General features: G+C 45.1%; 1 protein-coding gene across 1 annotated transcript in view; it reads left to right on the forward strand.

Moving 5' to 3' along the window:
* Positions 1-323: 323 nt before the first annotated feature.
* The window catches only part of PWP1 (PWP1 homolog, endonuclein), a 165,278-nt gene continuing 150,414 nt past the window's right edge, over positions 324-15,187 (forward strand). The window contains exons 1-3 of the mRNA XM_073621228.1: positions 324-499; positions 10,132-10,190; positions 13,018-13,217. Coding sequence (XP_073477329.1) covers positions 434-499; positions 10,132-10,190; positions 13,018-13,217 — 325 coding nt within the window. The 5' untranslated portion in view covers positions 324-433. The remainder of the gene's footprint in view (positions 500-10,131; positions 10,191-13,017; positions 13,218-15,187) is intronic.

A 15,187-nucleotide genomic window follows, 5' to 3' on the forward strand; every position in this document is an offset into this window, starting at 1 on the left:
AGCACTGCTATAACAGCAGGGACCCCCGAGGGCCACACAAAAGACGGCAAGGGGTAGCAGGTTGGGCACCGAGGCATGTCCCTCATCAAAAATGGCAACACAGTGAGAGCCCCTGTTCAGATACACTTGGCTAGTACACAATGTTATTTTTATTTTGGAGGAAACCAGTGCTCCCCACAGGCACTGCAACCAAAATGCTGACCGCTCAGCAACAACGGAGAGACTTAGGAGGTCAGCTTCATGCCACATCATAGGCTGGAGAGACTCTCCGAGCAGAGGATCGAACACTGCTCTGCACACAGCTCCCAGCACACGACACCCCCCCCCCCTCCCGGTCATGTGACCGGAAGCAGCATCACACAGGAACCCACGTGTGACGACAGGGAGCTGCCATTATTAGGAGGAAGTGTGTGATCGGTGCCCGGTGTACATCATGAGCTGTCAGATCACCTGTGTGTCCTGGGTACAGCGGGGAATCGCTAAGGAAGTGCCCGATAAGGTGGGGGCTTGCTTAATTACTCATATCCATAGACCAGGTCCTGCCTTGTCCTCACAGAGTCTGTGTTGTCCCATCCAAATTCCAAAGACAGGCAGCATTTCTGGCCCTAGGTGGAATGATTTAGTTAAGTGGTGTAAAGTAATTTTAAAGTGCATGCCTATTCTTGAACAGAGCAGGATTGTTACCCAGATCTGTTAATGCTGACATTTAATGTGCTTATATTTAGCCCCTGATCCCTCCTCCCCTAACATCAAAATGCTTATCATTTTTAATAAAACTCTTTTTGTTCTCATTACATGTTGTTTTCCTGGTGCCTCCAATGCAGCACACCAATGGTTGGTTGCTCTGCTCCGGATCAACCCACAGGACCTCTTAAAGCGGTGCTCTGCCCCCCCCCCCAAAAAAAAAAATAAAAACCAGCAGCTACACATACTGCAGCTGCTGGCTTTTAATAATAGGACACTTACCTGTCCTTGAGTCCCGCGTTGTCGGCACCGCAGCTGATGTTTTCATCAGCTGTCGGGTGCTGCCGCCATTGCGGGTAAGGGAACCCGGCAGCGTAGCCTTATGGCTTCACGCCAGGAACCCTACTGCGCATGCGTGAGGCCCCGTTCCTCTCGCCTACTGGCCCGGCGACAAGGAGAGGAGGAGGGAGCCCTGGGGTCATGTCCCGTGCCGTGGCAAGACTCCTGGAAGTGGGAACAGGATACCTTGTCAAAGACAGGTATCCTATCCCCCCCCCCCGAAAGGTGGCAATTGTGGCACCGGAGGGGGAGAGGAGACAAATGAGCGGAAGTTTCACTTTTGGGTGGAACTCCGCTTTAAAACTTTATAAAAAAAGAGCCGTTCCCCCCCTCAGGCATTCTTTTTTCTGTACTAATTCTTGCAGGATCACAGATCAGCCCTACCTCACCGTCATATGGTGTGACCATTGCAAGTTCATGCTCTCCTGCAGTATGGAGTCCCAATAACTTGGGTTGCTAAAAGTGAAATATAAGTATGGGAGCCCGTTTTTATGTGGATCTTTTTAGGGCCAGCCAAGAGATCCAGGAGCCTTGTTATCCTCCTCCTGTTTTCTCCCCATTATCGGCATGTCTCACCTTATACATCTGTGAGCAGGGTCTACTTGAACCTTTTTCTCCTCCGCAAGGGCTCCTGATGGCGTCCCTATGTGGAGCAACAGCATCCCCCCTTCTTTTGTGTGTGTGCGCGCGCGCCAGTGCTTTGCGTGCGCTGCTAATCAGCGCTTTGCCGGCTCGGTGGAGTCGCGGAATGACGTCACAGCACACGTGCAGTAGTGCGTTGAGGCTAACGGCGGCCAACTTGCTACACCTAATCGGCTTTCTCATATAAATGAGACTGTCGGTTCATTTGGGGCCAGCTGTCAGGGAAAAACACCTCCAAGAAGGTGTTCTCTCTATTCCTGCCTTCTAATTCTAGTTATGCAGCCTGACCAAGGTAGCATGTGTTGTATATATACATGTGTATGTGTGTGTGTGTATATATATATATATTTAAAAAAAAAAAAGGGACAAATGATATTGATCAGTCTTACAATAAAGTTCGGCCTCTGGTGGTGGACGAGACCATCCCATCTTCTGGATCACTGCTCCCTTGGGCCAATCTCGTGGACCATTCTTACGTCAAATGCAAGTCGGTTGGGATGAGGGGCACACTACAAAGACCAGTTAGTACAAGGAAAATGGCAATTTAATACGGAAAGCGTGGTATTGAACATCTTGGAACTAAGAGCAGCATGGATGGCAATATTACATCTAGCCACTCTTCTCAGAGGCAAATCTCCTCCATGCTGGAAGCAACAGGTGCTGGCAATGCTTGTACACAGAAGTAATTAGTAATAATAGCGCTATGATTAAAAACTGACATGCGTGTGAAACTCGTTCGTTTTCCTGCATTTTCCTGCTGTGGCATGTATCTTTTATGGCTTTTATTTAATAAAGGCAACATATCAGTTTGAGTGCGGCTGTCCAGGACTTTCTCTAATTACTCCATACTGCTTCAGATGAACACAGGGTGGCAGCAGTAGCCTATGTTCAAAACCAAGGGGGATGCACAGCAGATCCCTAGCCAGCGAAGTAGCCCCAATTCTAACATGGGCCAAGAGGAATTTGGTCAATCTACGGGCTTCCTATTTTACAGCCCCCGAAAATCAATTGGCCGATTGCTTCTCGAGGATGTTCAGCAGCAACAACGAATGGTCTCTGAACCTGCTTGTCTTCCACTGGATATGTCAGCAATGGGGCACTCCTCAGATAGACCTGTTTTGCCTTCCCACTCAACGCAAAGACACCTCTGTTTTTCACAAAACTCCCATCTCTGAGGTCAGAAGGAGTAGATGCCCTAATCCAACCTTGGGAATTTCAAAAGGGATATACATTTCCTCCGATCCCTCTGATACTGAGGTTTCTTCAGCGCCTAACGGTGGAGAAGGTCACGATTCTGGTGGTCATTCCGTACTGGCCGAAGAGACTGTGGTTCATGCTCCTAGTCAAGCTGGCTCTATGCAACCCGCTACCCCTTCCATGCGTGGACAACCTCCTATCTCAGGACGATTTCTTTCATCCGCATCCAGAGATCCTAGACTTGATGGCCTGGAAGTTGAGCGGAAAAAGTTGGGCAAATTAGGATGTTCACATAGTGTTATCTAGGGGTGCAACGGATCAAAAAACTCACGGTTCGGATCGTTCCTCGGATCAGGAGTCACGGTTCGGATCATTTACAGATCAACAAAAAAAAAATCTGCCCCACTGTAATATCCACGTCTTCTCCCCCACTGTAATAATATCCACGTCATCTCCCCCACTGTAATAATAACCACGTCATCTCCCCCACTGTAATAATATCCACGTCCTCTCCCCCACTGTAATAATATCCACGTAATCCCCCCCACTGTAATAATAACCACGTCATCTCCCCCACTGTAATAATAACCACGTCATCTCCCCCACTGTAATAATAATCACGTCATCTCCCCCACTGTAATAATATCCACGTCATCTCCCCCACTGTAATAATAACCACGTCATCTCCCCCACTGTAATAATATCCACGTCCTCTCCCCCACTGTAATAATATCCACGTAATCCCCCCCACTGTAATAATAACCACGTCATCTCCCCCACTGTAATAATAACCACGTCATCTCCCCCACTGTAATAATAACCACGTCATCTCCCCCACTGTAATAATAATCACGTCATCTCCCCCACTGTAATAATATCCACGTCATCTCCCCCACCGTAATAATAATCACGTCATCTCCCCCACTGTAATATCCACGTCATCTCCCCCACTAATATCCACAGACTCCCCCCACTGTATATACAGTATAGTATAGGAATTTGGAAGGAAGACTATTAGACTAGTGTTTAGTGTTGTTTACCTCTTACAGAATACAGAATAGAAGCCGGCCGCCAAGCCGGCCACATCAGATCCACGATGAGAGGTTGAGGGGTGATGACGTCAGCGTGCACTGCCGCCGCCGGGTGTACCAAGATGGTTGCCGCTCCGGAGCTAGGCCGAAGCCGCGGCCTTTCCAAAGCCCAAGGCAGCGGCGCGCTCCGTGGAGCGCATATGTACCGATCCGAACAGGGTGAACCGTTCAGATGACGGATCGCTGAAGATCCGTTTCACCCCTAGTGTTATCCAAACATTGTAACAGGCAAGGAAATCATCCACCTATGCCACCTACTACAGGGTATGGAGAAAATTTATGAAGCTAGCAGAGGTCAACCATTTTGATCCACTCGACCCCGGGGTCCAGAATGTACTACTCTTTTTACAAAATGGATTGGACTTAGGTTTGGGTCTTAACACACTGAAAGTTCAAGTGTCAGCCTTGTCAGCTCTAACGGACATGCGGTGGGCATCACATGCTCTCATAGAGCGCTTCTTAAAAGCAGTCTTAAGTTTACGACCTCCCAGGAAATCGCTATAGCCAAAATGGGATTTGGCAGTTGTGCTTAATGCTCTTGGTGAACATCACAGTGATGATCTCCTGCGTTCCTGTTTAAAGACTTGCTTTGCTGACATCCCTTCTGCTTCCAGATCCTGCTTGCTGGTTCTCTATGTTGATCCCTGACTTCTGGCTTGGCTGACTATCCGTTCCGGTTACTGAACTTTGGCTATGTTTTGACTATGTTTGTTCTTTTTACTTTTATTATTAAACAAGTGTGATTTAACTGTACTTCTCTCTCGGCCTGATTTCATGGTTTCTGACAGTGTCAGCAAAGCAAGTCTTTAAACAGGAACGCAGGAGATCATCACTGTGATGTTGACCAAGGCGAAGGCAGAGCTCCTCTGGACTGGACGGCTTAAGTAGGCAGGACTGAGGAACAGGATATCAACAGCTGAGTAACTGTGGAGAGAGATGGGAGCTGACAATTAGCGGACAGCTGAGTGGCCAGCTCAGAGAAGCCAGCCCTGACAACTGGTTTGTCCCCAAGGTACCTTCAGTCTACCACCTCAACCAGGAATGGGTTCTTCCAGCCTTCGAGGAGAATCCAACCTCTCCTCAAAGCTGCACAAATTAGATGTAACTAGATCTCTGAGGCGCTATTTAGAACTGACACAGCAGTTCCACAAGGATCAACGTTTATTCATTATTCCCAAAAGCGCTAAAAAAGGAATGGCAGTATCCAAGATGACCTTAGCTGAATGGTGAGGCTACTCCAGAAGGCATACCGGGTTAGTAGTCTTCCAGTCCCAGATGTGGTCAGTGCTCACTCAACGCGGGAAATGGCCTCTTCTTGCGCAGCTTTGGCGCAGTTCTCCCCTGAGACAATTTGCAGGGGGGCTAGTTGGTCTTTCTATAACACCTTCATGATGCACTATAGCTTAGATCCAGCGGTCCTTACTTCCTGAGATTTTGGGAAAAAGACATTACAACTATCAGTTCTGTAATCTCATTAAAATTCTTATTGCAGTGCCCTCCCAGTAAGTGAGTTATTTACCATTGGTATGCTGCCATGGTGAGGCACCAGGAAAACGGAAAATTGAATACTCACCTTTCCGTAATTTTCCTTTCCTCGTGCCTACCCATGGCAGCATGCACCCTTCCTTCCATAATCCTTAAGGTTGTGAAGACTAGTTACAAGAATGCCTGAGGGGGGGGGACAGCTCTTCTTTTTTTTTTTTTTTTTTTTATAGAGTTTTAAGTGGTCCCGTGGGTTGGTCGGGGGCAGAGCAACCAATCAATGGTATGCTGCCATGGGTAGGCACCAGGAAAGGAAAATTATAGAAAGGTGGGTATTCAATTTTCCATTTTAGAGCCAGTGATGTCACCACTGGGTCTCTGTTCTTCTCTATGCAATGGTGATGTACATAGCTCCCTGAATGCAATCACAATACCATGCTTCCCCATTAATGCAGGGTGGACACACTCTTTTCTGGTTATCTGTGTAGCTTCACAAACTGAGACACATTTGTTTCTAGATTGTATTTATTTGACACAAGAAACTGTAACTTCTTTTTGAAAATTTTTTATTATTGTTTTCAAAAACACATAGTGTACAATAAAACATTCAAGGAACGCCCACCACAAAACGATGGGCCATCCGAAAAAACAAACCAAACAGTTAACAGTTAAAAAGATGTGTAATGTATTGTACATGAACATTGCCTGTGAAGCATGCCAACAAAAATCTCATGGCACAGAGCTGGTAACATTAATAAAAGATTGAAACCAATCTGTTACAGTGAGAGGTGAGGCCATCCATCCATCCACCCCAGATCCTATGAAATTTGAGAAGTGCCCCCCTGTTTAAATATGTAGCTTTATAGAAGGATATGGCCCTATTCACTGAAGCCTTCCAGGACTCTCCCACTGGAGGAGTAGAACTCTTCCAGGATAGAACTATGCGTTTCCTAGCATGAAAAAATAACAAAGTAAGGTCTGTACAACTGTAGTAGGGACCAAATCATCCACCAGCCTGAGCAGGCACAGAGTTCTTCTTTAAAGTTAGACGGAAACCCTGAATGGGATTTAGTTTGCAAAAGGACTGCCTTGTTTAAAACAACAGGCATTTTTTCAATAAACTATTTGCTGAAGACGATTTGCTGAAGTTCAAACTGAGCATCAGAATGGGGAAGAAAGGGGATTTAAGTGGCTTTGAATGTGGTATGGTTGCTGGTTCCAGATGGGCTGGTCTGAGTATTTAAAAAACTGCTGATCTACTGGGATTTTCACGCACAACAGTCTATAGGGTTTACAGAAAATGGTCAGAAAAAGAGAAAATATCCAGTGAACGGCAGTTGTGTGGATGAAAATGCCTTGTTGATGTCAGAGGAGAATGGACAGACTGGTTGGAGATGATAGAAAGGAAACAATAACTCAAATAACCACTTGTTACAGCCAAGGTACGCAGAATACCATCTCTGAGCACACAACACATCGAACCTTGAAACAGATGGGCTACAGCAGCAGAAGACCATACCGGGTGCCACTCCTGTCAGCTAAGAACAGGAAATTGAGGCTACAATTCGTACAGGCTCACCAACACTGGACAATAGAAGATTGAAATAACGTTGCCTGGTCTTGATTTCAGCTGCGACATTCAGCTGGTATGGTCAGAATACGGCATAAACAACATGAAAGCATGGATCCATCTTGCCTTGTATCAACAGTTCAGGCTGGTGGTGGTGGTGTAATGGTGTGGGGGATATTTTCTTGGCACACGTTGGGCCTCTTAGTACCAATTGAGCATTGTTTAAATGTCACGACCTACCTGACTATTGTTGCTGACCATGTTCATCCCTTTATGACTACAGTGTACTGATGGTTACTTCCAGCAGGATAAAGCACCATGTCACAAAGCTCAAATCATCTCACCACTGATTTCTTGAACATGACAATGAGTTCACTGTACTCCAATGTCCCCCACAGTCACCAGATATCAATCCAATAGAGCACCTTTGGGATGTGGTGGAATGGGAGATTTGCATCATGGATGTGCAAACGACAAATCTGCAGTGATGTTATGTCAATATGGACCAAAATCTCTGCGAAATGTTTCCAATACCTTATTGAACCTATGCCACTAAGAAATAAGGCAGTTCTGAAGACAAAAGTGGGTCCAACCGATACTCGCAAGGTGTACCTAATAAAGAGTGGCTGGTGAGTGTATATATAAAATATCTTTTTTTTTTTTTTTTTTTTTTTAATAGCCAAACAGGTGAGCCACTTGGTTAATTTCTCCAGGGTGCATGCAGCAAGACTGGCCTGACAATCCAGTATATAGGAAATAATCCAGGGCTGTTTCAAAGCTTACATTCCTTATTTCCTAGAAATTTCCTCCCTCAGCTGAAGGGACACTTTGGATTATTACTTTATAATAGGGATGCATCAATGCCGGTATTTGTGCAGATACACAAGTACTTGTACTCCTGAAAATGCTTTGATACCCAGAACTGATACTTTGTGGTGAGTTTTGCGCCAATACAAAATGAATGCCCTCAAATAGCATGCAATTTGAACAGGAATGTGGTGCAATTCCTGTCCGAAATGCAAGTGTTTTCCCTCGCTGCTCCTGTGTGAATCCGGGCTGAAGTCACTGACAAGCCTGGGTTCACACAGGAGAGGTGGGGAAATTGCATTCAGTTCAGAAAGGAATTGCACGGCATTCCTGTTCAAATCGCATGCAATTCTTTTCAGTGCAATTTGAGCGCATTCACTTTTTTATGGACTGAAATCGCAAAGTATTGGTACTCGTACTCACCAATTATAAAAATAAAAAAAGGGTGTCAGTTAACCACTAGCCGACCAACTCACGCAGATATACTGCGGCAGGTGGGCTCTCCTGATCAAATCTACGTACCTGTGCGCGGTCCGTTCAGGGTGGATAGTGGATGCGTGCCACGGGAGCGTGCCCGCGGACCCGGTGTTCACTGGTGACCCGCGATCGCAATAAGGAGAGGCAGAACGGGACACTGTGATCGGGAACAGTGATCTCTGTCATGTTCCAGTGAGCCCATCCCCCCTACAGTTAGAACATGCCCAGGGAACACACTTAACCCCTTGATCGCCCCCCTAGTGTTAACCCCTTTCCTGCCAATGACATTTATATAGTAATCAGTGGCTATTTATAGCACTGATCACTGTATAAATCTCAATGGTCCCAAAAAAGTGTCTAATCTGTCCGCTGCAATGCCGCTGTCTCGCTAAAAATCGCAAATCGACGATATTACTAGTAATAAAAATAATAAAAATGCCGTAAATCTATCCCCTATTTTTTAGATGCTATAAATTTTGCGCAAACCAATCAATATACGTTTATTGCGAGATATATATTTTTTACCAAAAATATGTAGAAGAATATATATTGGCCTAAACTGATGAATACATTTAGTGTATATATATATATATATATATATATATATAATTTATTTTTTTTTTGGATATGCAAAAAGTTAAAAAAATTGTTTTCTTTTCAAAATTGTCGCTCTTGGTTTATAGCGCAAAATATAAAAACCACAGAGGTGATCAAATACTGCCAAAAGAAAGCTCTATTTGTGGGAACAAAAGGATGTCAATTTTGTTTGGGTACAGCGTCGCACGACCGCGTAATTGTCAGTTAAAATGAGGCAGTGCCTTATCGCAAAAAAATGGCCTGGTCATTCTTCCGGGGCTGAAGTGGTTAAACCCCACTGTATAAGATGGAAGTTTCTATGAAATAAAGAATGTAGTGTGGCAGTTGGTGTTGTCAAATCGTGGTTTGATGAGCATGCAAAGTCTCGCACCTTCCCTCCAAAATTGACCATAGTGGCTCTACTGCAGCGCCTAGGGAAGATGGGAGACTTCATCTGCATGCTAGTCAAGCCACGATTTGACACCAGCTGTGTGAATCAGAATATTATGGTCTTGGGAAATGGTGCTGTGTTTGGGGAAACTCTGTCTGCACCATGGGGTGCACGTGGTCAGCCAAAATTTGTACATATTCGCTAGCAATAACTCTACCTTCTAAGGTGATATTGGGGCCTGCAGAATGCCAAGATATGGCTTCCCAAGCCATGATTGCGCCACCACCATGCTTTAATGGCAGCCCTAGTCATAAGCTTGGAACAGTGTTTGCCACACGTAAACATGTTGGTGGTTGGGAACAGTATGAAGCTTACAAGACGTTTGGCAATGGCAGCTCGCACGTGAATGTTTTGCTTAAGGAGTTCTCTCCGCACAGTTTTTTTCCTGCGCAGTGTACTTTTGTCTCTTTTGGTCAATTGACCATGTTGCCCGCACTTATTTATCAGACAACGTTTTCCCAGAAATTGTATATGCCATCATCCTGTACCTCAGCAAATTCAGTCACAGAGGCACCAACAATTTGCCCTCTTTGAAGCTCAGTAAGCTCTGACATGACTCCGTATTACAACAGCGCCTACAGTGAATGATGAAAGTAGGGCTTCCTACCTGTTAGCTCGGTGCCTTCGCCCAGCCGAAGTAAAAGAATGTTATATCACTTCCGCTTTCAATGTGAAACATATCGTCACTTTCACACCTGCAAATCATGTAGTGTTTCCATATTTTTGTCCAACCCCTGTATGTGTGGTAGCATGTATAAGAGAATATAGTGACTGGGATGTCATTGTTATGATGTCTTCTTGCTTGTTTTCTGTAGGTTCAATTGAGTCAAGAGGAGCTGAATAAACTTATAACAGAAGCTAAAGAACAGTTGGAGTAAGTAACACAAACTGCTAAGATGGCATTTTTTTGTCAGAACAGAGCACAGGGCCGGGGCTAATAGCGGTGCCTTGAGCGCACTGCACCAAAGAGTGTTGAATGGACTAAAGCACACTGACATCTGTACTGATCAGTATTTCCTTTTAAGAAAGTCATTTTAGGACCCTGTTCATGTGAAAGTCCTTCCTATCTGCCTGTCTAACTTTTACCTCATATTGGTTCCCAATGAAATATTCCCTAATTACACTGGAGTAGTAAGTCATTCATATACTCACCACCAGTCACCCAGAGCCTGGGATGTGGAAGAAGACATCAGCTGTCTGTCCTCCTCCTTAAAGCAGAGTTCTGCCTAAAAAAATAAACATAAAATAAAACTCAGCAGCTACAAATACTGCAGCTGCTGACTTTTAAAATAAGGACACTTACCTGTCCAGGGTGCCCGCAATGTCCTCACCCAAAGCTGACCCATCCCTCGGCTCCGGTTGGAGGCACCGGCATCTTTAAGTAAGGGAATCAGGTAGTGAAGCCTTGCGGCTTCACAGCCTGGTTCCCTACTGCGCATGCGTGAGCCGCGCTGCACGTTCTAAATGGTTCCTGCTGTCTTCTGGGACCTGTGTGTTTCCCAGAAGACAGTGGGGGGGGGGGGGGGACAGAGGAGGGGCCAGACATGGAATAGATTGCGGCAGATATCTTATTCGACAGGTATCTGCTCCCCCTGAAAGGTGCCAAATGTGACATCGGAGGGAAGGAGGAATCCGTACAGCAGAAGTTCCATTTTTGGGTGGAACTCCGCTTTATGTCCGGTGGGCAGGAAATCCTCAGCCAGATTTGCAGCTTGAGGAATTGCTACTCAGTCACTTTGCTACCCCTCCTGAGCCTTCTGACTGACCACAGCTCAACAGACAGACAGCTTCCAGGCTCAGCTCCTGAGAAGCTCTGACTCCTGCACATTGGCGCCAGGCAGGTTAATTGTAAGGCACTATATGCAGAACCAGGACCACCATTAGAAAACATGGGACCCCATAACAGACTACCTGACAGTGCCCTCCCCTCTTGCCCCCTACCATTGTTGGCAAACCGGTCCAGAGCAATAATGAGCACCCAATGCCAGAGTGAGTGTATGTAGACGGAAAGTGGCTTAGGGAGAACAGCAGCACTGAGATGCAAAATTGATCAAACATTTTTTTGTGAAGATATAGCAATTCTTTATGATATATAAATGCTTTAGCAAACTAAATGTAATTCAGATATGGTTCACGCTTACTTGTGAGAGGTTCAGTTAATCGCCTGAGCCTAATGTATAAACAGATTGGCCATTTGTCTTATCGTGTTGTGGTGCTTCAGGCTATGCTCAGAGGAGAAGCCCCACAAAAGCCTTTGCTGCTTTTCCTCAACACATTTTACCCCTCCAGAGTGCTTTTCGAGCATTCTACACTTTACTACTTGCCCTGCACCGACCATCCACGCTCACCCCAGTTCAGCTCATGCCAAACCAGGATACAGTTTTTTAACTCACCTAGTCCCCATTGAAGAGTGGCCCTGCTGTTATTGTCTACCCCATCATGCTTTACTCTAACTACCCAAGTGGCTCCCCGTGCTTCCTTGGCTGATGATAAGCACCACAGACTTGTTCTGCACCCCCATTGACACATATCTATGCACTGATGTAATGCGAAGTAATAAGCAGCTGGGTTGCACAGCTTCATTCATTACGATGGGGAGGGCCCACAACACCATAACGACCAATGACACTGACCACCCGCACCATGGAAGTGGATGACACTGCAAAGCCTGCTCAACTGTGTGTACTCCATTACATCTTGGCACGTATCTGTGGGAGTACCCAAATCCCAGGTTGGGAACTGCTGATTTAAAGTGAACCTGTGCTTTGCTTCTTTATAATTGGAACGCAGGATATGCTGGAAGTGTATCTGACTGCTGGAGATGGACTGTCCTTGTCTTTAGTGGGTTGCTAAAGAGAAAGGAAGTTTGGGCTATTGCAGGAGCAATATTAAAGAGGAACTTCACCCGGTGATAACAAAGCATCAGCAGCGACAATTGCTGCCTCTGCTGACTTTTAAGAAACACTTATCAGGCCATGTGTAAGTCCAGTGCTGTCTTCCATGCAGGGCTTCTGATTTTTCATGCCAACATCTTGTATTGGGATGTCGGCTGTCATTTTCTGACCACTCAAAGCAAGTACCCTACTGCGCATGCATGAGATCATGGCCTGCAAGGAGACTAGTCCTGGGATGTGTAATATGTATCCCAGGATGCTGCGGGGGGTGGTCCGATAGCATGCCATCCTCGCCTAGGTGAGGAATGGAGAAGTGGGAGTAAAAAGTAATCTTGCAAAAAACAAAAATGTGATGTTGTAACAGGCTGGCTGATGTTAAGTTTTATATTTTGGTGAAGCTCTGTGCTGTGAGGAGGTAAGCATGCAACCAGGATGGGAAGCACCTTAGAGAGGTGGCAGTGCTAGAATGGTTGCAAGGATGGAGAGACCCTGCTGGATCTAGCAGTAAGGTATTACACCTTTTGCCTTTACCTCTAGAGCAGGGATCTCCAAACTATGGCCTTTCAGCTGTTGTGGAACTACACGTCCCATGAGGCATTGCAAAACTGTGACATTCACAGACATGACTAGGCATGATGGGAATGGTTCCTGAACAACTAGAGAGCCATAGTTTGGAGACCTCTGCTCTAAAGTAAACCGGTATTTAACACTTGTACCACTGCAAGGGCTCATTTTTAGCTTTAAGGAGGGTATCCATTAATTACAACAAAATTTCCTGTTTCTTTTTTTTTTTTTTTGCCCCTCCAGAAAACTTGAGGATAACGAAGATGAAGCTGGTGAGGAAGCGGAAGATAGCATGGAGAATGCAGAGAAACCTGAAGATGAGGATGAGGATGAGGACGAGTCCTCCCAACTAGATGAGAATCAGGAGGAAAGCATATCCAATCTGAAAAATGATGAGCTTGCAGAATATGACCTGGACAATTATGATGAGGAAGGAAAAACCGGTACAAGATCTTTCAAATCTTTTGTAATCGACAGTTGATTGAGAATTGTTAGGCTACTAAAGCTGCATTACGGGCAATTAAGGGCAATGCAATTTTCATTTTTTTGGGGTCAAAGGTGCAGGCCATAGGGCTGTCACCCTGACTTTGTCTTTACTACCTAGAGAGTTGGTGGCTTGGAACAAGAAGGGAGTTCAGATTTATCAGACGACATTGGTTGCATGCTTGCTCAAGGTCCGTGATTTACATTTGGTGTGAAGCCAGGATTCAGATGTCTCAACCAGCTGTGCCCCTGAATAAAATAAGTTCTTGGAGCCCTGATTAAAGGGGATGAATTTACACCCCAAAAATGTCTTGCCCAATGGATTCTGGTGCTCCTCTTTTTCTAAATGTCCTATGGCCTACGGTACACCTAAGGGCCCCTCCTTAACTGGAGACACTGCAGTCTTTAAGGCTTGTTCACATGGGCAATGTGAGGGATGATAAAAATAGGCAGGTGAGACGTGGTTTTACCATCCTCAACCACTTCCCTTAAGCTGTAGAGGACGCTGGAGAGGGTTGTACAAATGCTGCAGCAAAAATGACCCCATATCCGCGCAACATCATTCGGGTGAGTGGGGTTGTGCCGGAACTGCCCTGGAACCACGTTTAATGCTCATGGCATGGTGGTGCAGGCTTTTAAGGGTAATATTGCCTCCCAGCCACCTGGTAACCAACTGCTGAAGCTTTTCACCATGGAACACTTTTCAGAAGGGAAACAATGGCTGCCAGAAGTGTGCATGAGCCCTTAGAAGCAACCAACCATGTACTACCAGTCAGAATCTAGGATCTAGCACCTCTAACCAACATCTTTAGTATAGTAAGTGTGATAGTCCTGGAGCCTGTACCTTTTTAAGGAACAGATCTACCTGTACATAGAGGGGATTGTAAGTTCCTTATTAGACCCTATCACCTGTTGCAAATCTCTAGCAATTATTAGATATCAGCTTTGTTAAAATAACTCTGTGTAAAAATTTACTTTACCTTTTAAAATTATGTCTGTGTACAGTCTGCCTTGATAAAGTGACATCATCCCTCTAATTCCGATTGGCTGGAATAATTGCTTTCTGTTTTTTTGGCTGGCAGGCTTTAGTCAATAGGAAAATATAAAAAAATGTAACTGATTGCTAAAGCAGGGATGAAGAAACTGAAATGGCGTAAAGTCAAATTATACACAGTTTTTAAATAATTTTTTTAGGTATTGCTAGATAGTTGTGCGAGAGAGGGAGAAAGCAGAGCCTGTATGCACATGTACTGTTAGATTAGAAAGCAAGAGGAATGGCATGACTCACTTTAAAAATGAAATTGCCATGGCAGCTACCATATTCCTGCCCTCAGTTTTTATGTTGGCCATTCAAATTAATACAAGGCAACTGGGATGTGTGTTTTAGGGTGCAATTTTTGTGGCCCATAGATGTCAATGGAAGTGCATCGCAAACACATGTAGATGTGTTTTTTATTTTTCGATTTTTTTTTTCTTTTCTTTGTGTAGTGGTGGTAGTAGTAGTTACCGAACCCATAAAAATCACAAAACACCGCATACTGCGTAATCACACCTCAAATCAAATTCAAAACTCATCACACTACAATGAACCAAGCCAGTGTATGGCTCAGGGGCAATATAAACATCAATATGTTTTATAGTTTTCCCATACAGTGCAGTAAGAATGCAAAGGGATCTGCCTTGTGTTGCAGTTTAGATTGATGAATATTTCTGGTGGCTGGGACAGTGAGTATGGGGTGTGGAAGGAGGCTAGACTAGTTGGAGACTGAGAAATGTGGTCATATACACTCATGGGTTAATTTACTACAAGACAAATCCACTCTGCACTGCAAGTGCAGTTGAAAGTGCACTTGGAAGTGCAGTCGCTGTAAATCTGAGGGGAAGATCTGAAATGAGGGGAAGCTCTGCTGGTTTTATCATCCAATCATGT

Source organism: Aquarana catesbeiana, linkage group LG03, assembly GCF_042186555.1.
Source record: "Aquarana catesbeiana isolate 2022-GZ linkage group LG03, ASM4218655v1, whole genome shotgun sequence".
In the NCBI taxonomy this organism is placed as follows: Eukaryota; Metazoa; Chordata; class Amphibia; order Anura; family Ranidae; genus Aquarana; species Aquarana catesbeiana.